Source organism: Zea mays, chromosome 6, assembly GCF_902167145.1.
Source record: "Zea mays cultivar B73 chromosome 6, Zm-B73-REFERENCE-NAM-5.0, whole genome shotgun sequence".
NCBI lineage: Eukaryota > Viridiplantae > Streptophyta > Magnoliopsida > Poales > Poaceae > Zea > Zea mays.
In genome coordinates, this window is record NC_050101.1 from 166,274,668 (window position 1) to 166,298,316 (window position 23,649).

A 23,649-nucleotide genomic window follows, 5' to 3' on the forward strand; every position below is an offset into this window, starting at 1 on the left:
TATATAATACAGTTAGCTATCCCCAAGTGATAGTGGCAAATATTTTAAATCATACGACGTGAAATATCTCCTTCATGAGAGCCTCAGTGGGGGGGGTCGGCCTAGTATAACTTAATAGCAAAAGTATCCCATATTAAACCTATAATAGAAAAGGATGAATTTACTTGGAACTTAAATAAACATGGGCAACTCTTAGTAAGGTCCATGTATCAATTTCTGATGAACCAGGGTTCATTGTTCTCTATTAAGTTTTATGTAAACTAAAAATCCCTTTAAAGATAAATATTTTTTTCTTTGGTATTTCAAGCAGGGAGTAATTTTAACAAAATATAACCTAGCCAAAATTAATTGGACTCGACATCGGATGTGTTGTTTTTGTAAATATAACAAAACAATTAAACACCTCTTCTTTTGATTGCTAACATGATAGGGTTGTATGGAGGATAGTACATATTGCTACCAGGGTAACTCCACCAACATACAAAACTCATTTGTTCAGGAATTGGTTGACAAGTACAAGAAGTAGAGAACAAAAAGAGATTTTTGTAAGAGTGGCAACTATGTTATGGGCAATTTGGTGCACTCGTAATGCTATTGTTTTGAGAGAAAAAGGATACTCTTTCTTCGTACATGTTATGTTCAGGGGAGTTTATTGGTTGCGGTTTTGGGCGCTACTGCAGCGTGAAGATGCTAGAGAGATTCTTCGCTAGGCTCGGCAAACAAGGTACCGAAGGTCGTTGCTCTAGATATTTTTGTGAAAAGCCGATGGAGTAGCAATAATAGACTTTGCTTATGAGCTCTCATATTTGCTTTTGTTAAAGTTCCCTATTTCTTTTTTATTAGCTAATTATTAGCTGAATACATTGTAAGAACCTGGCTATGCTCTGTTGCAGAGGCGGGAATCATTTTTTTTTGTTTTCTAAAAAAATATTGTACTGTACGACAACCGCATATATCGATATGCATATGATGCAATTATATGTATATAGTTTCATATATAGATAAATATTTAGTTTATATATGTAGGATTACTCGCTTGTTCAATTCGTTGTGGCTTGTTGCAGTTGCGACTTATACAGTATTTTATCTCTATAAAATACAGTTGTACGTAGCAGTCCGAACAGCTGCATATATGTTAGTTGAAGAACAGAGAAGTAGAATATACTGAGTACTCTATTCGCTGATGTACTCTTCTTGTTCTCCAATGGTATATATAGGTTAGATAATTCAAAACAGACTATAGATGTATGTGCAGTTGGAAATTCGGTGCATGCATGCATGATAGCTACTAGCTGACTTGTTGCGATAAAGCTAACAATAATAGCTCCTCCTCTATACATATAGTATAACTGAACCTAAAATAATTATGGAAGTAAATAATTAATATCTGTAGTCGACGTAGCTTGCTCATATAATAGTAGTAAAAAAAACTATGTATATATATAGCCCTGTGCCGGCCGTGTTAGCGTGTGAGAATGCATATCATATATTCTCGTGCATGTTAAGTTTGTTGAAGTAATGGCTCCTGACGGAAACTCGGAGCAAAATTTGTAGTGTGCCACTGTTCCGCGTCTTTTCTATTATATAAAAGCTGACCAGTGACCAGCATCGGGAGGAGCCCGGCCGCCTAGGGAAGCGAGAAGCACACACAGAGAAGTTTCTTCCTAGAGAGAGAGGGAGAGAGACAAGCGCGCGCATGGCCGCCATGGAGTACAGCAGCCTCTTGCCTCTGGCGCTGCTGGCAGGGTGGTGCGCCCTCGCGGCGGCGCTAGTCCTGGCCATTTCTGCGTGGCTGCAGCGGCCGCGCCGCGTCGCAGAGGCCTTCCGTCGGCAGGGCGTGGACGGCCCGCCGCCGTCGTCGTTCCTGTCGGGTAACCTCTCGGAGATGCAGGCGAGGGCGGCCGCCGCGGCGGTGGCGGAGGCCGCCGGCGGCCGGGACTTCCAGAAGGAAGGCTTCGACGACTACTGCATGAAGATCTTCCCCTACTTCGAGAAGTGGAGGAAAGCCTACGGTACGTCTCCTCCGTCGAATCCTGCGGCCTGTTACTTATATATATTATTATTATTTGGTGCTTAATACTCTCTAGTAATGCCTTGGATTATCATGGGGTCGCCGTTTTTTCTCATACAATATGTATGTATAGGCTCTTGCGCCATAGATATATATAGAGAGAGAGAGGACAGTATTACTAGTAGCTTGTTGCCACCTTCAATTCAGCATGGGTATACTGCTGTCCCATCTCCCATGTTAAAGGACTGGCATGTTATTTTTTAGTAGAATTTTTTTAGGTTTTATAGCCTTTATTAAACCTAATTAACTCGTAGAAATAGAAATTACAAATACTCATATTCTCATCTCAGTTTGTACATGAACAACATATAGATCCCATGTGGGGCGGGGTACGGTTGTGCTACAGCGGCAAGCAAGTTGACTATATTAACTAGTTGTAGTTTATTACTGCTAGTACGAAAAATTTGCAAAGTCACTGCTTACAACACAAGTGGGCGAAGAAAATACCACTGCACCCCTACGTACCCAAAGCGGGGTTTGAGTTGTCAATGAAGTTAACATCAGAAAGCTAGCTAGCTAGCAAGCAAGTTAAGGAAGGCAAAAGAAAAGCAGGGAGAATAGACAAACAAATGCATGATAGGAAGTGGCGCAGTCAACTACTATACCGGGTGTTCAGGTCCGTGAATTACCAAGAATATCACAGACAACTAATAAGAAAGGAATTAGTACATAATAAAAACCTTTCAACAATTAATATACTAAAAAGAAGTTCGTCTGACTAGTAAGTAATTGCTGAGAGCACCCAACCGCCTAGCTAGACCTAATATACAGCTAGCTAGCTAGCTATATGGTAGCGGCGGATAACAGAAATCTGTCTCTCTATGACATCAGCAAGCGATGATTTTTATATTCCACTAGTTGATTCTGGGTACCACGTTGTATTAATTAAAATAAAATTTTTAACATAGGAGAGAGAACTTCAAGTAAAAAGATAAAAAAAATGCCTCTGGTTAAAATGAATGGACTTAAGCCCACCGTCTTCTCTGTTGTTAGATCCGCCGCATGTACACCTCACGCATAGAGCGTAAGCTGGCTGTATCTGCGTATATATGCGGCAAAGCTCGGCGCCAGAAACTGTCCGTGTCTTTGTGCGTGTTATGTCCAGCCTCACCATGCATGGCCGTTGTGACACAGCTTCACCACTGTTTTTTTATTATAAATGTTGTAATAAATTTTATTTTAGAAATAGATCCGTTTGATTTCATTCCGGTTTTTAGATTTTTTTGGTCGTGTCCACACATTTAGGGCCGCAAAATCACGATGCCGCGCCATAATTATTAGCGTAACTTAACAAGACTTGTCACGGTGTATGTCGATTTTCAGGTGGAAAACCTTACCATATCACGCCAATATGTTGTTTTACTGTACCAATATGAATAAGGCGACAAGACCTTTTGAAAAAATCGTACTTTTTTATATGATATATGATGAAGTTGTTTTTTATATCAAAACTATATATATCTCGATTAGATCTGCAAGCTTTTTATATCAAGTATTTTATTTAAGATTGCTAATGTGCTAAAAATAATATAAAGTTTCGGCGGCCTAATAATCGCATATTATGAGGTTTTTTAGGTCGTCAAAATGGTCAAAAAAATATTATAAAGTTTCAAGAGCATATTAATTAATTGTGTACAAGGGCATGTTACATCACAAAAATCTTATCTTGTATCGTAACAATAACAAATGAAGAGTTTTTTATGTCAAAGCTATAACCATCCATCCATGAGATCTACAGACCTAAGTTAAGATGGTCAAAATAATGTAAAGTTTAAGACATATTAATAGTGGTAGTATTGGACACATGTTGATATCGTGCCAGGACATATAAGTGATTGATGGTGGGATTATAGTGGCGAAGCTAGAGCAAAATACAAGGGGGTGCACATCTACTTTGGGTGGTGCATAGAGATAAAATATGTTTGATGTAAATATGTTGAAAATTTGACTATTACAGCCGTTTTTTTAGATTTTTGGGGTGCATGTGCACCCACGCTCCACAACGTAGCTTCGCCCTTAGGTGAGATTAGAACAAAGAGTATCCTCCGTCTAGTATAGTAGTTTGTTAATTGATACTAGTGTGGTATATATGTGCATGCATATTTTCATATCGCGTATCAGGTTAAAACGAGCTCGTGCTATAAAGCAAGTGTTTTGGGTGTTGTGGATGAGAACATATTCGGTGCAGATGAGTTAAGAAAGTTCACAAAAAACTGAAAAAAATCATATATATATATAATCTTTCCATTCTACTCCTATTATATATAAATTCTTAAGTTTAAACTCGTTATGTTTTAGCTGTAATAGAAAAGAGATATTTTAGCCAATTTTCTAATTTATACTTTTATCGGAAATTTTATCTTTTTATCTACAGCTAAAGTATAACGAATTTAAACTTAAATTTTTTGTATATATTTGGAGCAAGATGGAAAGAATATGTATATATTGTTTTTCAAAAAAAAATTATCAGTTCATGTGCACTATATATACTACAACACAAGGTCATGTACAATGAATATGTTCCCGTGGTGATTAGTACACGGGATCGGGGAGGGGGTAGCCATGTGGTCAAACCGTCCTGGGCATGCACCCCAGTCGCGTCGGGCGCGGCCGGCCGACCTGTGCATATGCATGCACGTACATTAATTGCCGGTGGTGAATGAATCAGCGTGCCTCGGTTTTTTGGGACCGTCCGGTTTGACCTATGGGGCTGCGGCATGCATGAGTAGCCCGAGTAGCTAGCTGGACCATTGTTGCATGGGCTGCACCTGCACTAGCTCAGCTCAGCCCCGCTGGACGCTGGTTAGATCCTGCGTGCGCAGCAAACTACTGTAGTAGTTGTTAGGACGGGAAAAAATGATACGGTTCCAACAGTAGTGCCATATGCTTTGAATTGTAATGGCTCAGTTTTTGAATATTTATTGTCGGCTAATTTATTTTAAACTAAAACGTAAAAAAAATACAAAAGAACAGTAAAGATTTAGTATTATAAATCTATATAACCTTTATGTAATTTTAATCAAGTTTAAGATGTTTCGACTCTCTACAAAAAGAAGTTAGATAATTTAAAAGGAGGAAGTACTAGCTAGTCAGCCCCTGACAACAAATAAACGCTACTGAATACTACGTACGTACTTAAGTAATTGCCCTGCCACCTAATCTCAGCTCAGGTAGTAGGATTTCCGTAAACGGGCATGCATGCATGCATGTTGCCCGTAAACGGCCATAGCTGTCTGTCCGATTCAGAAGCACACCGCGATCAGAATTCAGAGCTCATTCCGATCGCGCTTTTCCTCTGAATCTCGACGTCGTCGGCCCGTTCTTATCCATTACGAGCATGCCAAAGAGATCGAGCCCTCTGCCGGACCGGTACGTGGTGTGCTTGCTGTCATATGGAAACACACGTACGATGTGGCCTGCAGGGCCAGCTATATAAACAGACGGCCACAGCTAGCCATACGTGTGAACATGTATATTGTAACCATACGGCAACCGCGCGCATATATATCGATCGATATATGCATGTGATGTAATTATATATATAGTTTCGTATATGGATAAATATTTAATTTATATTTGTAGGATATTCATCCCTAGTTTCGGTGTTCGGTAGTACGTACCCTGCATATATGTCAGTTGACGAACAGTAGAATACTGGGTACTCTATTCGCTGATGTATATATATGTATGTGCAGTTGGAAATTCGATGCATGATATAGCTGAGACTTGTCGTTGCGATAGATTAAGATAATAAAAACCCCTCCCCTGTTTATTATGGAAGTAAATAATCAATATCCGTAGTCGACGTATATAGCTTGCTTATAATAATATGCAGCACTGTCCCGGCCGTGTTAGCTAGCGTGTGATCAGAATGCATATCATGCTTCTCGTGCATGTTAGGTTTGTTGAAGCATTAATATGGCCCCTCGATGGAAACTCGGAGCAAAATCCGCATAGTACACATGCGTGTATCTGAAGACTTGATGACATCTTGCATTCATACGATATATCTAGCTTGCTTGCTATCTAGGACACTCCTGGTCTCTTTTCCTTGTCAAACTAACCCATCTGAGTTATGGAAGTTAATTGTTTGCTTTATTATTCTTCATTCATCGATCGTAGCACGATATAGATGTGGACTAGTAGAATCATATTAATTTTATGATGGTGATGACTTTCATTTAATATTGTCAGCTTTCTTTAGGCGTTGTTTGGTTCTAAAGACTAATTTTTAGTCCCTCCAATTTATTCCACTTTAGTCACTAAATTGTCAAATATGGAAACTAAAATAGAGTTATAGTTTCCATATTTTACAATTTATAGACTAAAGTGGAATAAAATGGAGAGACTAAAAATTAGTCCCTAGTAACCAAACACCACCTTAATTTTCTCTCCTAATATATAATTCAAAGTAAAGGTGTACGTTTGACCAAACTAACACACATCATGATCATGCATGCATACACGGCCGGGTACCTAAACTAAACTATCCTTTTAAGTAGCTAGTCAGTCTTAAACTATATATAAACTCCCACAAAACTAATGCAAACAGCACACACTTAATTCCCTCTCTCGTATGCATTCGTTCCTTCTCTCTCAAGACACTGACACGCCTGGCCTATACTATACATATCATCAATCAGGCAGTGCAATATTGACTTGTGGCTATATATATATATATATATAGCTTGCTTATAATATGCAGCACTGTCCCGCCCGTGTTAGCTAGCGTGTGATCAGAATGCATATCATGCTTCTCGTGCATGTTAGGTTTGTTGAAGCATTAATATGGCCCCTCGATGGAAACTCGGAGCAAAATCCGCATAGTACACATGCGTGTATCTGAAGACTTGATGACATCTTGCATTCATACGATATATCTAGCTTGCTTGCTATCTAGGACACTCCTGGTCTCTTTTCCTTGTCAAACTAACCCATCTGAGTTATGGAAGTTAATTGTTTGCTTTATTATTCTTCATTCATCGATCGTAGCACGATCGATGTGGACTAGTAGAATCATATTAATTTTATGATGGTGATGGCTTTCATTTAATATTGTCAGCTTTCTTTAATTTTCTCTCCTAATATATAATTCAAAGTAAAGGTGTACGTTTGACCAAACTAACACACATCATGATCATGCATGCATACACGGCCGGGTACCTAAACTAAACTATCCTTTTAAGTAGCTAGTCAGTCTTAAACTATATATAAACTCCCACAAAACTAATGCAAACAGCACACACTTAATTCCCTCTCTCGTATGCATTCGTTCCTTCTCTCTCAAGACACTGACACGCCTGGCCTATACTATACATATCATCAATCAGGCAGTGCAATATTGACTTGTGGCTATATATATATATATATATAGCTTGCTTATAATATGCAGCACTGTCCCGCCCGTGTTAGCTAGCGTGTGATCAGAATGCATATCATGCTTCTCGTGCATGTTAGGTTTGTTGAAGCATTAATATGGCCCCTCGATGGAAACTCGGAGCAAAATCCGCATAGTACACATGCGTGTATCTGAAGACTTGATGACATCTTGCATTCATACGATATATCTAGCTTGCTTGCTATCTAGGACACTCCTGGTCTCTTTTCCTTGTCAAACTAACCCATCTGAGTTATGGAAGTTAATTGTTTGCTTTATTATTCTTCATTCATCGATCGTAGCACGATCGATGTGGACTAGTAGAATCATATTAATTTTATGATGGTGATGGCTTTCATTTAATATTGTCAGCTTTCTTTAATTTTCTCTCCTAATATATAATTCAAAGTAAAGGTGTACGTTTGACCAAACTAACACACATCATGATCATGCATGCATACACGGCCGGGTACCTAAACTAAACTATCCTTTTAAGTAGCTAGTCAGTCTTAAACTATATATAAACTCCCACAAAACTAATGCAAACAGCACACACTTAATTCCCTCTCTCGTATGCATTCGTTCCTTCTCTCTCAAGACACTGACACGCCTGGCCTATACTATACATATCATCAATCAGGCAGTGCAATATTGACTTGTGGCTATATATATATATATATGATCTAAGCTAAGCTACAAAATCAGTACTACACCGAATACTGTGCATGCAGCAGCAGATGACATGATATGGTTTCCAACGGCTTCAAATAATTCAACCACTATATACATATACTACCACCAGCAGTGTCTAGCTAGCTTAGCTAGGTACTCCTAGTGGGGCCCAGTCTTCTACTAATAAACCAGCCATCAGTCCGTTGTTTCCGGTACACGCATGCTGCCTCGATCCCCTACAGTGGCATTGACTAGGTTATCGGCCCTAACCTCTAGGGCAGGGCTCATAGCTAGCATTCCTACTCGTCCTACCAGCTGCTACCAGCTGCCGCAAGGATCATGCTCATGCATGCACGCACTGCTGCATGCCGCAGACAGCGCGGTGTGCTTGCATGCATGCACGCACTGTGCTATTGGTACCGCAACAACCGTGCATCTCTCCCTCTCTCTCTAGTCTCTAGATCTCGCGCGCGCGGTCCATGCAAACCGATACCTTATTTTGTATTGTACACGATACTATTTATTATAAACAGTAGACTTTTAAATAAAGAGTAAGATAAAAGGGATGCAAGTATAATAAGGGGTAGTAAGCAGACTAAATGTTTACATGGAGGAGAGAGAAGAGGAGAGGAGCAAGTGAGGGTCTTGTGTTAATACTGAAGAGCTAAATATTGTATGGATAGGCTGCAACGGACCTTACACCCAGTCGTTGGCTATATTATTAAACTTAGCCGTTCCAGCTAAGGACGTGTTTAGCATGGTTTCAGAGCAAAACTCCAAGGACGAGCTAGGAAGAGCATGTCAAACACACTAACTTCATAGTTGTAAACTCTATGGAGTTCTTTAGAGCTGCATTACAATTTTTTAGAGTATCTCTTTTGCTGCTAAAAAAACAACCTAACTATAGAGTTTGGAGTTATTTACCCGTCACTGCCACCAGTTATAAGAAACAATTTAAAATCTCGAACAGAACTGTTTTACCCTAGAGTTTTAGAGTAGAGCTGCTCTGAGCCAGGCAAAACACACCCTAATTAAGACGACGTGCTTTGGAGGGACTGCCGAAGTCTGGAGCTGAACATTTCTTTTGCATGCATGGATGCGTCCGGTCCATCTCGATCTCCATCCTCTCTCTCTCTCCCTCCAGACCAGCAACAGCAAGGACTCGACATGGATCTGACTATCTGAGGCATGCGTCGTGGCTACCCTGGTCACCACGGCCACCTAGCTACTAGCTAGGCGTACGTCTAGCGGCCGGGTCGATCTCGATCGAGCGATCTGTTTCGTACGTGTGTGGAGCTAACGCGTACACGATATGATGCAGCCCCCTTTTTTTTATCGTCTGATTGGCTTTCTCGGAGCTTTTCTTTGCCCCCAGTGGCTATGCTGAACGTGCGTCTGTCTAGTTGTTGGCCAGAGTGTGATGTACGTGCATGCCTTTCTGTGATGTACGGTACTGTCTCGCCATTTGCACGGTGACAAAGACAGACAGACACACACACGCGTAGAGAGAGAGAGAGAGAGAGAGAGAGTGACCAAGATGAGTTCCCATGTGTTTGTTTGGCTTCATTTGTGTAGTGTATAACAAGAATCATGAATACCTGGGATATTTACGCCGATCCAGGCCAGGCCAGGGAGGGGATCTACTGCCTTTCGCGGGCGTACAAGTTGCATATATATATATAGGAGCATCTATAAACGGTGTATTAAATCAGTGTCATATCATAAAATATCTGGCTCAACTCATAAAAACAGCTTCAACGGTCATCTATTTTACAATTTTTTTTATCAAAAAATATAGACCATATATATATATATATATATTATAAAGTGACTCAAATATATTACACAATGGGTCGGTGATCTATCATTGTTTTCTGCATCACCCTAACCTTTTCTTTCCTAATAACAAAATGTATTTTCTAAAATATGTTGGAGTACTTGGAGATGCCCACACATACACAGAATATTAAACGCACGAGAACGGGGGGGAATTAAAGGATACTCGGGGCTTGTTTGGTTTGAATGGGACTGATGAGGGAGATTTGATCGCGCGCGCGCGGTGGTGGCATATTATGGCGCAAATTAAAGTGTGGTTCCGATCCATGCATCCGCTAGTAGGTGTGTGCCGCTGGTCCAGGCAAGGCATGCATGATGTGCGCGTGCACACGCCACGCCACACAACGATCTCTCACTCTGACGACGATCATCATAGTTCTCGATCTATCACTTGTTCGCCAAGCAAAGTAAAGCAACGACCTCCGATCCTCTGGTACTTGCACACTATACTGGGGTTACGTGATTGCTTTGCTTACGATGTTGCCCAGTATAGTAGCAGGCCTGGCTTCGTTCGTTCGCTCGTTCGTACTACGACTACGACGTCCACATCTCGATCGCGCGCGGCGACGAACTGACGACGACGCGGACACATTGATCAGGGTAGCTATCACTAGCAGAGGGGACGACTGGTCCGAGGGAACCACACCATATGCCTGCGGGCTGCGGCGCCCCAATTAGCCAGCTGGCTCTGCGGACGCGCGCGCGGTAATTAATAACTGCGTGCAGCTCGCTCTGTTGGATGCGGCTGCGGCTGCGGCGTCAATCTCGACCTGCAGAATCCCGGTCAAATAAATCCAGTGGAGTTCGTTCCCAGCTGACCAGTCAAAGATTCAGCTGCTCGATTTAGATCAGGAATATTCTGTCCGCCCCTCTCTGTCCTTCCTTCCCTTCCAGCAGTGGAGGCCGGAGGGTACGGCAGTGTGCGTCACGAGACGGTGCAATGATTCTTGCCAAGATACCACTGAACATGCAGTGCGTGTTTGGCTGGATCCACGCTGGGGAACGTGTAGATTTGACTGGACTTTGTTAAGCCCAGTCAATCACCCAATCGGTGTGCCTAGGATCCTGGAGCCAATACTCCACAATTACAATAGAGGAGCAACTCCAAGAGACCTTCTATATTATTCCTAATCAATCCGAATAGATGTTTTTTATAAAATAAATACCCTCCAACAACTTATTTAAATTGTCATCTAAATATAGTCATCTTCTGTTTTGGTTTATCATTAGGCAAAGATAGAAAAAGAAAAGTTGTTGGAGACTGAACAAAATATAGAAAGTAGTTGTTAAGCAAATGACTCTCCAAATGATAAATATGCTTCAAAGAATGCAAATCTAAATGCATTCTTCATTCAAGTATCTATAGTTTAATTGAATATATTTCGTTAAAAAAATTCTAACATTTGTGTTATCTAATAGTAATGGATATACTGTAAAATATATCCTCAGAACAAAACTAGTAATATTTATTTGGTGACATGAACACTAGTATTTCTACGTATAGTCATTAAATTCAAGATACTTTAACTTAGGACTATTATAAATATATGATCATCTTTGGTTCCAGGTTTATCCCTAGCCAACTATAGAAACCGTGAATGGCTCTCAATACAAACAAGATATAGAACAAAGTTGTTGGAGACTGAAAAGATATAGGAAGTAGTTTTTATGCAAATGACTCTCCAAATGATAAAGATGTTTTAAAGATTGTAATTCTAAATGCATTCTTCGTTGAAGTATCTATAGTTTAATTGAATATATTGTTAAAAAATTATAACATTTGTGATATCAAATAGTAATAGATATACTGTAAAATGTAACCTCAGAACAAAACTAGTAATATTTATTTCGTGACATGAACACTAGTATTTTTTTTACGTATAGTTAGTTAAATTCAAGATACTTTAACTTAGGACTATTCTAGACTTGTATGTTTTTCATGAACAGCGTAAAGTTGCCGTGAGGCCCATCTATTTTTGGACTCTAGGCCCGCAGCAGAAAGGCAGCGTCGTCTCGGCCCAAAAGATAACGGGTCGAAACAGCTGCCGCATGCATTGTCTGCCCAATAAGACACGACTTCTCCTCCAGCCCAAGAGCAGTCATTCCGAGTTCTTTTGAAATCTCAACTGACCCGCGGGAACCGACCGCCTTTTGTTCTGTGTTTTCTGCAGGCGAGACGTACCTGTACTGGCTACGCCGCCGGCCGGCGCTGTACGTGTCGGACCCGGAGCTGATCCGCGAGATCGGGCGTTGCGTGTCGCTGGACATGGGCAAGCCCACCTACCTGCAGAAGGGCCAGGAGCCCCTCTTTGGCCGCGGCGTCCTCAAGGCCAACGGCGCCGACTGGCATCGCCAGCGCAAGCTCATCGCCCCCGAGTTCTACATGGCAAAGGTCAAGGTAAGGAAGACTACGGTCGCCGCTTGTCTTGTCATCCGATTCCGATCGATCGACGTCCATACGTGTTTACCTGTTCGATTCGTTGGGTGCGCGCGCCGCGCAGGGCATGGTGGAGCTGATGGTGGACGCGGCGCAGCCGCTGCTGACGTCGTGGGAGGACAAGGTCGCCGCCGCGCCGGGCGGCGTCGCGGAGCTCGACGTGGACGAGGACATCCGGAGCTTCTCCTTCGACGTCATCTCCAGGGCCTGCTTCGGGGGCGACTACTCCAGGGGGCGGGAGATCTTCCTCCGGCTCAGGGCGCTGTCGGGCCTCATGTCCGAGACCAGCGTCATCTTCACCATCCCGTCGCTCAGGCACCTGCCCACGAGGAAGAACCGGAGGATCTGGAAGCTCACGCACGAGATCCGGTCGCTGATCCTGCAGCTGGCGAGCGAGCGCAAGGCGGCAGCGGCGGCGCTGGCGCCCGGCCGCGACTTCCTGGGCTCCATCATCGACAGCAGCCGGGACCAGCCGCGCGCGGACGACTTCGTCGTGGACAACTGCAAGAACATCTACTTCGCGGGCCACGAGACGAGCGCGGTCACCGCGACGTGGTGCCTCATGCTCCTCGCCGCGCACCCGGAGTGGCAGGACCGCGCGCGCGCCGAGGCGCTCGGCGTCTGCGGCGCCGCGGCGGCGCCGGACTTCGACGCGGTCGCCAGGATGAAGACGCTGCACGCGGTGGTCCTGGAGACGCTGCGCCTCTTCCCGCCGTCGTCGTTCGTGGTGCGTGAGGTGTTCCGCGACATGCAGCTCGGCAGGCTCCGCGCGCCCAAGGGCACCTACCTCTTCGTCCCCGTCTCCACCATGCACCACGACGCCGCCGTCTGGGGCCCCACCGCTCGACGCTTCGACCCCGGCAGGTTCCGCGACGGCGTGGCGGCCGCGTGCAAGCACCCGCAGGCGTTCATGCCCTTCGGCCTCGGCGCGCGCACCTGCCTCGGCCAGAACCTCGCGCTCGTCGAGGTCAAGGTGCTCGTGGCGCTCGTCCTCGCGCGCTTCTCGCTTGCGCTGTCGCCGGACTACAGGCACGCCCCCGCATTCCGGTTCATCATCGAGCCGGAGTTCGGGCTGCGCCTCCTCCTGCGCCGCCGCCTCGGCCACTGATGCTGATACGGGAGTGCGAGTAGAGATGTTCAGATGTTTGGAGTTGCGTTTTGTAAAAAGGCGTACACTAGCTAACGTGAAAAAAAAAGTAAGTGCGTGCACCGTTGAACACACAAGCAACAAACAACAACAAGAAGGTTATACGTACATGAAGGACGGTAATAAAATCCCACAGGTTGCTAGGTTAAAATCACGAAAGCGCATAGTGGAGGCTGCGACGAATTCAACATTTAGCCCATCAAGTGTGCAAATGAACTCATACCTATAACCAGTTTGGGACTCGGGAGGGCTCCTGCCTCCTGCTACTGTCAAACGGCACCTAAAAACAGCTCCTAATGAAGTAAAGAGCACTAGTGTTGGGGACTTGTTCTCAAATGCTATGAATTAATAACAAGGCAACATAAAATGTTAAATTTCAATGCCCTTCGTTCGCTGAAGCATTATTTCCCCAAGGATGCACTTCGGACGAAGGTTATAATGGTAGAATTACGAAAGTTATACCTTCATAATTCAACTCACAAAGATAATATAAAATAACGTAAGACATAAGGCATTAAAGACAAGTAAATTGGAGATAAATAGCATCATTTATATACTATAAATTTAAGATGTTCAAACGTAATATTTAGACACATTTATACCTCTGCCTTGACAAAGGGTAATTTCCGAGTGATGCAATTGCAATTACAGGGATGCGTGAACAGTAAAGGAATACTGTTCACTATTTATAGGCACAGGACATAGCCCGTGAGGAATTACAATCGTACCCCTCGTAAAAGTTTACAACAATGACTCGGACTCTTATGGACTAAAAGGTCATTCTATCTTTAAGTCGGTTTGTAATTCCGAAGCTTTACGAAATGGCACCTTCGACATCGCGTACGAGCAGCTTCAGCCGAAGCTGTTTCTTTCTGCAGGACCTTCGGCGACGAAGCATGGTCCCAACAGTAGCCCCTTCGCGGTGCTAGATCGTTTTTCGTAACGAGCTTGATCCGTGAAAAAAGTCTCTTAGGCTTCAGGAAGCCGAAGGTCCGAAAAACACCTTCCCTGAGCTCGTTGTCGAGAAACGATACAGTTTCTGAGCGCAGAGCGGTCCCACAGTGCAGGTTCACTATTTGGTTTTTGCGGCCCACCGCGCAGCGGGTGCGAGCAACTGTTTGCCTGGTGTAAAAATCCTGACGATTCACCTTCTTACCTGCAGCACTATATAAACAGACAGGTAGGTGTGAAGTTACCACAACATTCATTGCTATTGCACTGTTTTGCTGCCAAAAATTTTAACCATAGCCGAAGCTTGACTTTCGCATTTAAACGAAGCTTTTGTTTGGCGTTTGCTTCGTCAGAAGGAGAGCTTCGGAAGAAAAGGTTATTAATTTCGAAGAAATCTTTCAAGAAATTCAAAATTAAATGGCCAGAGTGCGCTCTACCGCTAGAGTTGAGCGTGAGGGAGACGAGGCCGAAGGTGTGGAGACTGTTCCTATCTCGGAAGCAATGCAGCGATCTGGATTGGTGACATCGGAAGAAGTTCCCGCTGCCGAAGCAGAACAAGGAGATATTGAGGAGGCTGATTCTGACGATGATTACAATATCTCAATACCGAGCAAGCCTAGCCATCTGGACTTTGGAAAGTCGACTATCTCCAAGGCTGATCTTCCCAAGATGGTGAAATCGGGCTACTTCAGCGAAGATGAGAAAAAGCTGATTCGCTTCGGTGGAGAGGAAACTACCCCGAAGCCAGAGAAGGATGAAATAGTGATTTTCAAGAGTTCTCTTAAAGTTGGCTTGAGATTTCCTTTGAATAGGATGATTGCTGATGTGCTTCAAAAGTTTGGGATTTATTTTCACCAACTGGCTCCTAACGCCATTGTTAGGCTTAGTGTTTATATCTGGGCTCTCCGAAGCCAGGCGGTGGAGGCATTTGCCGAAGGTTTCTGCCGGGTACACGAGCTACATTACCAAACCAAGGCCAGAGAGGATGGGTTGCACGAAAATTTTGGTTGTTATAATTTTGCCTATCGGAAAACCACAAAATTTCCTGTGATCAGCTACCGAAGCAAGTGGCCGGCAGGCTGAAAATCAGAATGGTTCTACGTCAAAGTTGACGATGACAAGGAGAAGCTGGTACAGAGTCCACTTGAACTGATCTTCGGAGAAACCAGACCCCGATGCAATATGACAGTAGAAGGTCCAACCCGGATTGCACTAGCTGAATTCAGGATTATTGCAGAGCACATTGGCACTAGAGATTTAGTGCAGGAATTTCTGGCCTTCAGATTATTTCCAACTATGAAGGAGTGGACTATGCCGAAGCTTACAGGGGAGAAGAAAGAGGGGGAGCTTGTTCGACTACCCTACCATTATAAGTTCAAGAAATATTTTAAGGCACCCTGCCAAGAATGGCTTGATACAATTGAAATAATGAGTACTGAAATTCTTGGAAATTACTCTAAAAAAGAGGACCAATTGATGACAGCAGCCTTCGGCACTTGGCCGAAACGAAGGCTAAACATAGTACTTGATGCTATAGGCTTTGAATATCCTGACTATGGGCGATTGGGCGGAGATGCTGGCGGCCCGAAGAGAAAAAGAATTGCCAGCGCTGTTGACGAAGAGAGCACCAAAGTGGCCAAAAAGAAAAAGGAGATTTCTGAAAAACTGAGTCCTGAAAAGTTGAGCCCTGAGCCGAAGGTGGCTGCTGCAAGAAAGAGAAAAACTGCATCTCCAGAACCAAAAACGTTGGTTCGAGAAGGAGATACTCCTGCAACACCTTCTGCTGCCGATGTAGAAGAGATTATGAAGGTAATGAATGACTGAACCCTTGCCTGTCAAGCTAAGTCCACTGGCGCCGGAACTGACGAAGTTTTTTCCGAAGGATAAAGCAGCTTCGGCAGAAGAAGGTCCTGCACTGCCAAAAAAACGAAGAATTATTCAGATAGCAGATGTGATTCACCAGACACCGTCACCGGCGACAGTGTCAAAAGTTGCTTTTGTCGAGACCGCCGAAGCCAAAGGCGCCGCAGCCGAAGCCACCAGAGAAGAAGCCCCCGAAGCTGAAACCTGCACAGCCGAAACCGGGGCCACAGAAGATCCAAACCTGGAAGACACACTTAAAGTTATTGATAATATACTCCTGAAAATGGCTGAGGAAGAAGCTGTTGTGGCTGCAGCGAGCACAGCTACTGAAAAGGGGAAAAACAAGTTGAAGACATTTTGGAGGAAAGAGATTTTAAGTTTCAAGATTTACTTGGGCAAGAATTGACAGATGCTGAAAAAGAAGAGCTTAAAAATGTGCCATATCCTGCGGATATAAGCCAGAGGCTACACTGTTTGGTGGGGTTAACGAAGGAAAGCTGAGATGCCTTCGAAACCGCAGCGAAGCTAAAATTGTTAGAACCCTCTCCAAAAACATTGGCCTGCCGAAGCTAGAAGCGGACCTCTGCCGCTACCAACGACACCATATCGCCGAAAGCTTACTTTATGCTAATTTTAAGGTAACAAATATTATTGCTATTTTATTATTATTATTTAGGTCGTTTTTTAACGAAGATTGTTTTGACAGAGCATATTATTAAGTAAGGTTCTAAAAATGCAACAAGATCTCGAAGACGAGAAGAACAAAGCCATCATCCAAAATTTGGCTGAAAAAGTTGAAAATTACGAAGCTGATCTGAAAAAGAAGGATTTCACCATCCAAGACCTTGAAATCATGGTTAAAGAGCACGAAGGTGCATTAGAAAAGAAAGACTTTGTTATCCAGTCTATAGAAGGCTCCTTGGCTGAAGTCCAAGCAGAGAACGACAACTTAAAGAATGAATTGCTGAAACAATCAGAAAAATCTGAGCAAGAAAAGAAACACCTTGAAGTAAGCCTTAAAACTGAGATGGACAAAAATTCAAATTTGCAAAAATCCTTGAAGGAACTTCAAGGGAAATGCCTGAGCTTCGGCAGCCGATGCGTGCAGCGGCTGAAGGATGTGTTTCATTCTGTCGGAGCCAGCTCTGCAAAATTTACACCTTCAGCTGAAAATCTTCCCAGCACATTAGAATATATTGAAGGCGAGGTTGATGCCCTTGACGAAGTTATTGGTGGACATGCCGACTTCTGCGCCCTGATAACTTCTCGGGGCACAGCTACCGCTTTGCTGAAGGCTGGCTGTACGCATGGAAATATTGTGAATAGACCAAACTTCAGCTTATCAGCATTAGATCTGATAGATATCTCAAGCCTGGCCCGAAGCATTAGAAATAGATTCATGACCCAGATCTGGGTAAGTGGCGGGCGAAAAATGGCGGGTGACGAAGCTCGAAGTCATCTTAAGCCGGTGAGAAACTTATATTTGTTATTTTTACTTTCTCCTTGAATTTGCACCTTTCTTATTCTGCTGTTTGATATACGCAGGATGACGAAGCTGAAGAATGACGAAGCTGAAGTTTGACGAAGCCTAGTCTGAAGTTTGATAGTTGCTTACAATATATTTTCCTGCAAAAATTCTGGAGAAACTTTTGTAATATAGTTATGGAATAACTCATGTAAATTTGTACATACCTTGTAATATATTTTGTTTCTGCTATCTGTGTACAATCTGCTTTGCTGTGGACGAAACTTCTCTTTTGAGCCGAAGGCGAAAAACACCTTCCCTTCTTTTCGTTCACAACGAAGCATAAAATTTTTTCCTTCGAAGCTTTTCCTTATTGCTGAAGCACCTGTCTTGTTTGTGTGGTATGATGATGATTCTACATATGTCTAAATGAATGTTTATGAATGCAAATGACATGATGAAATGTATTGTGCAAATGAATATTGAGACACATGTTCAAAAACCATAATCACAGCCCTTCATCCCCTTAGGAATGATTCAAATCTTTTTGCCGTTTACTTTTCGGCCTCACCATTTACTTTTCGGTGTATCAGCGTTGACTTTTCGCTGTAACCCTCCCTTGGGAGCTTCTTCGCCTTTTACTTTCAGCGGAATCAGCGTTTATTTTTCGCTGTCAGCCTCCCTTAGGAGCTTCTTCACCTTTTACTTTCAGCGGAATCAGCGTTTATTTTTCGCTGTAAGCTCTGCATTCCCTTAGGAACGACTTTTGAGCTTCTCCTTGTTTCCTTTTTCTTTTTTCCTTTGCATTTACATTTACATTTTTGGGGGATATCACTCTTATAGAATTGAAATAAGGAAAATTACATGTTGTGGCCCCATTAAAAACCTTTCTCCCCCTTTGGAAAGGAAAAGGGTGCCACAAAAAAGAATAGAAAAAAATTACATTAAGCTAAACATAATATCGCCGAAGCTCATCCGCATTCCATGATCTAGGAATGTCGTTGCTGTCCATATCCTTCAATCTGTAGGAACCGGGTCTTGACGAAGATACTACCAAAAAGGGGCCTTCCCACTTCAGCTGTAATTTGCCTACTGTTTCAGGGTTGGCTACTCTTCGAAGTACCAAGTGTCCTGGTTCAATGTTCTTCAGCTTGACCTTTCTGTCACGCCATTTTATTGTTTCAGCTTGATATTTATTGATGTTTTCCACAGCTTGAAGTCTGAACCCTTCTATAGCATCTTTTTCTACAGAGCAATCAGCTTCGTCTTCGCCTTCTGCCGAAGCTACTGTTTTTATTGATCCTGTTTTGGCCTCCTCCGGGGTTATTGCTTCGTCACCAAACAATAGTTTGAAGGGCGTAAAACCTGTTGATCTTGACATGGTTGTGTTATGACTCCACACCACTTTGATTAACTCGTCTGGCCACTTTCCCCTGGGCTCATTGAAGATTGACTTCATTATTCCTGTCATTATGATCCCATTAGCTCTTTCGACAAGTCCATTTGACTCTGGATGTCGGACTGATGCAAAATGGATTTTCGTGCCAATTTGATCACAAAATTCTCTGAAGGCTTCAGAATCAAACTGTGTCCCATTGTCCACAGTAATGGCCTTCGGCACTCCGAAGCGACAAACAATGTTTTGCCAGAAAAACTTTTGAATAGTAAATGAAGTTATTGTGGCTAAAGACTTTGCCTCAATCCACTTGGAAAAATATTCCACTGCCACTACCACATATCTTAAGTTCCCCTGTGCTGGTGGTAATGGGCCTAGCAAATCAAGGCCCCACCTTTGCAACGGCCAAGTGGGTTGTATTAATTGAGTTAAAGACGAAGGTTGTTTTTGATCTCTTGCACATTTCTGACAACCTTCGCACTTTTGGACTAAATCCGCTGCATCCGAAGGTGCCTTTGGCCAATAAAATCCTTGACGAAAAACTTTCCCAAGCAAAGGCCTAGATCCAATGTGAGATCCACACAGGCCTGCGTGTATTTCCTTCATCAATTCTATGCCTTCGGATCTGGATAAACACTTGAGCAACGGGGAACAGACCCCTCGCTTGTATAGCTCCCCTTCTATTATGACATATGGTCGAGCTCTTGCTTCTATCCTCCTGTTATAAGCTTCGTCATTTGAAAGAAAATTATCCTGAAGGAAAGAGACGATTTCAGTTCTCCAATCTTCACTATAGACAGGGGATATGTTAAGAACCGCTCTTTCAAGAAGCTCGACCGAAGGTGCTTTTATTGTTTCGAAAAATACTTCCGAAGGTAAAGGCAGCCCCTGTGCTGATGACTTGGCCAATAGATCAGCGTATTCATTTTCTCCATGAGGAATATTTTTGACAGAGAATCCTTCGAAGGAAGCCTCAATCCTTCGGACTGTATCTAAATATTTTTCAAGCTTCGGATCTCTTGCTTTATAGCTCTTGTCAATATGACCAGAAATAACTTGGGAGTCAGTTTTAAGAATGGCCCTTCTGATTCCCATTGCCTTTAACTTCCGAAGACCCAAGAGCAGAGCTTCGTACTCAGCGATATTATTTGTGCAACTAAAATCAAGTCTTGCCGCATAACTAGTTTTAACTTTGGAAGGTGAAATCAACACAGCAGCCGCTCCTGCTCCGAAGGTTCCCCAAGACCCATCGCAAAATACTGTCCATGCTTCGGCATCTTTATTCGTTTCTTCTTCCTGAGCCCCTGGCGTCCAGTCAGCAATGAAGTCTGCCAACGCTTGGGACTGAATCGAAGATCTATGGACATAATCAATACAAAATTCATTGAGCTCTGCAGCCCATTTTCCAATCCTTCCAGTAGCTTCTCGGTTTCTCATAACATCCTTCAGAGGTTGTGAAGAAGGAACAATTATGTTGTAAGCTTGAAAATAATGCTGAAGCTTCCTGGAGGCCATCAAAACAGCATACAGTACCTTCTCCAATTCTGTGTAATTTTTCTTTGATAAACTAAGAACTTCGGATACGAAATATATTGGGGCCTGCCTCTTAACTTGGCCTTCAAGCTTCTCCTGGACAAGTGATGCACTTACCGCTGAGTGCGAAGCTGCCACATATAATAACAAAGGAGCCCCTGGCGTTGGTGGAGTTAATGTTGTTAGATCTATCAAATATTGCTTCGGTTCTTCGAAGGCTCTCTGCTGGACTGGTCCCCATTGAAAAACTTCGGCTGACTTCAGCACTTCGAAAAATGGTAAATTTCTCTCTGCTGATCTAGATATGAATCTGTTGAGAGATGCCAGCCTTCCTGTCAATCTTTGAGCCCCCTTCTTTGTACTTGGTGATTCCATTCGAAGTATAGCTTCGATTTTGCTTGGATTAGCCTCAATTCCCTTTGTTGAAACTAAGCAACCAAGAAATTTCCCCTTCTTTACTCCGAAGACACATTTTTCTGGATTCAGCTTTAAGCCAGCCTGTCTAAAATTAGCGAAGGTCTCCTGCAGATCAGCAATGTGGTTATCTTGCTTCGTGCTTTTTACAATGATATCATCAACATAAGTTAGCACATTCCTGCCTATCTGAGAATGGAGGACCTTCGCTGTCATTCTACTGAAACTTCCTCCGGCATTCTTGAGCCCCTCAGGCATCCGAAGGTAACAATATGTTCCACTGTGGGTTATGAAGCTGGTTTTCGGTTCATCCTCCTTCTTCATCCAGATTTGGTGATAACCTGAATAGCAATCCAGCAGACTCATAAGCTCTGATGAAGCTGCTGCATCAACTAAGGAATCTATCCTTGGCAATGGAAACTTGTCCTTCGGACAGGCCTTATTGAGATCAGTAAAATTGATGCACATTCTCCATTTACCATTGGCCTTCTTTACCATAATAGTGTTAGCTAACCATTCTGGATATTTTACCTCTCTGATAACTCCAGCACTGAGGAGTCTTTTCACTTCGTTGCGAGCACCTTCGGCTTTGTCATCAGACATCTTCCGAAGCCTTTGCTTTCTTGGTCTGAAGGATGGATCAACATTGAGCGAGTGTTCAATAACATCCCTGTTTACTCTGCAAAGATCATTAGCTGACCAAGCAAAAACATCTTTGTTGTTGAACAAAAACCTTATCAAGGTTTTCTCCTGCTCTTCGGACAGTTGAGATCCCAGTAGCACCTTCTGCTCTGCTATGTCTTCACATAAGAACATGGGCTTCGGCTGATCAGCCAAAGCAGCTTTTTCCCTTCTGAACTTGTATTGCTCACAAGCTTCAGCTCCATCTATGTTATGGATTGCTTTTGAGTCTGTCCAATTTCCTTCGGCCCTTCTGGCAGCTTCCTAACTTCCATGAATAGCAATGGGCCCTTGGTCCGAAGGTATCTTCATGCAAAGATAGGCTGGATGAAGGATTGCTTCGAAGACATTGAGAGTACCACGACCAATGATTGCATTATAAGGGTATTCCATATCAACAATATCAAATACAACTTGTTCAGTCCTTGTGTTGTTAATGAATCCGAAGGTTATTGGCATTGTGATTTTTCCAAGTGCTACAATTTGCCTTCCTCCGAAGCCACAAAGGGGATGTGTGGCATCATGAATTTTATCCTCGGGCTCTTGCATCTGTCTGAAGGCCTTATCAAATATGATATCAGCTGCGCTGCCTGTATCAACCAAAACATTATGGACCAGGAATCCTTTGATCACACAAGAGATAACCATAACATCATTGTGTGGGTAATCCTTGAGTTGGAGATCCTCTTGAGAGAAGGTAATTGGAATGTGAGACCATCTTGACTTGATGAAGGGTCCTTGCACCCCAACGTGTTGTACCCTTCTCTGTGCTTCTTTCTTCTGCTTCTTGTTGGCTGGCTCTGAGCATGAACCGCCTGTTATCAGGAGTACCAGCTTCGGAGCCGAAGCAGCTCCGGCTTGATCGTTGAACGAAGCCATCAGCTCAAAAAAGTGGAAGTGAGTTCACCGGAGGTGGGCGCCAATGTTGGGGACTTGTTCTCAAATGCTATGAATTAAGAACAAGGCAACATAAAATGTTAAATTTCAATGCCCTTCGTCCGCTGAAGCATTATTTCCCCAAGGATGCACTTCGGACGAAGGTTATAATGGCAGAATTACGAAGGTTATACCTTAATAATTCAACTCACAGAGATAATATAAAATAACGTAAAACATAAGGCATTAAAGACAAGTAAATTGGAGATAAATAGCATCATTTATATATGAAAGTGCATTCATCCCTTTTGTGAGTTTTGGTGATTTGGATAACAACACATTTAAAGGTCTAACAAGTTTGCTAAGTGTTGAACAGGAAATTCAGTATGATGAACATACTTGAAGAGTGTATAATGATCAGTGAACAAGGTTCAACACAAGGTCAAATAACCAGTGAGACAATGCAAATGGATATAATATGGTCTCTATATTGGTTTGAATATATGGACAAGTCCTGAGAAATCACTATGCATAAATATGATCATAATAGAGGTTGAAGTGATTAAGAGGATTGGTCAAGCCAAAGTGAATAAGATATGAGGAATCGTGAATTGGCTTGACCATATTACTATTAGTCCATATATGAATATATGAGAATCAAACTAGAGCTTGATTGATCTTAGCAGTTATATCTAGATGACATTCAAGCAAGGTTCACAATATTGAAGAAATGATTCTCTCAATGGATGCTCAATAGGATGTGACTCAAGAATGGCTTGATAGGGTGAAGATAGCAAGGAAAGGGCTTCGAGGAACTAAGCGAAGGTGAAGGCCAAGCGACGGCTTGTAGACCGAGGTACCATGGCTAAGGTGAAGAAGAGAGTACTTGCACTAAGTCGATGAACTAATCAACTATGAAGAGTTACAACA

General features: G+C 42.9%; 1 protein-coding gene across 1 annotated transcript; it reads left to right on the top strand.

The window, feature by feature from the left end:
• Positions 1 to 1,490: 1,490 nt before the first annotated feature.
• On the top strand, positions 1,491 to 13,628 carry LOC103630512 (cytochrome P450 714D1). Its single transcript, XM_008651577.2, has 3 exons — positions 1,491 to 2,012; positions 12,128 to 12,354; positions 12,458 to 13,628. The coding sequence occupies exons 1-3, from the start codon at positions 1,697 to 1,699 to the stop codon at positions 13,499 to 13,501; spliced, it is 1,587 nt and encodes a 528-aa protein (XP_008649799.1). The 5' UTR covers positions 1,491 to 1,696; the 3' UTR covers positions 13,502 to 13,628.
• The last annotated feature ends 10,021 nt before the right edge of the window (positions 13,629 to 23,649 follow it).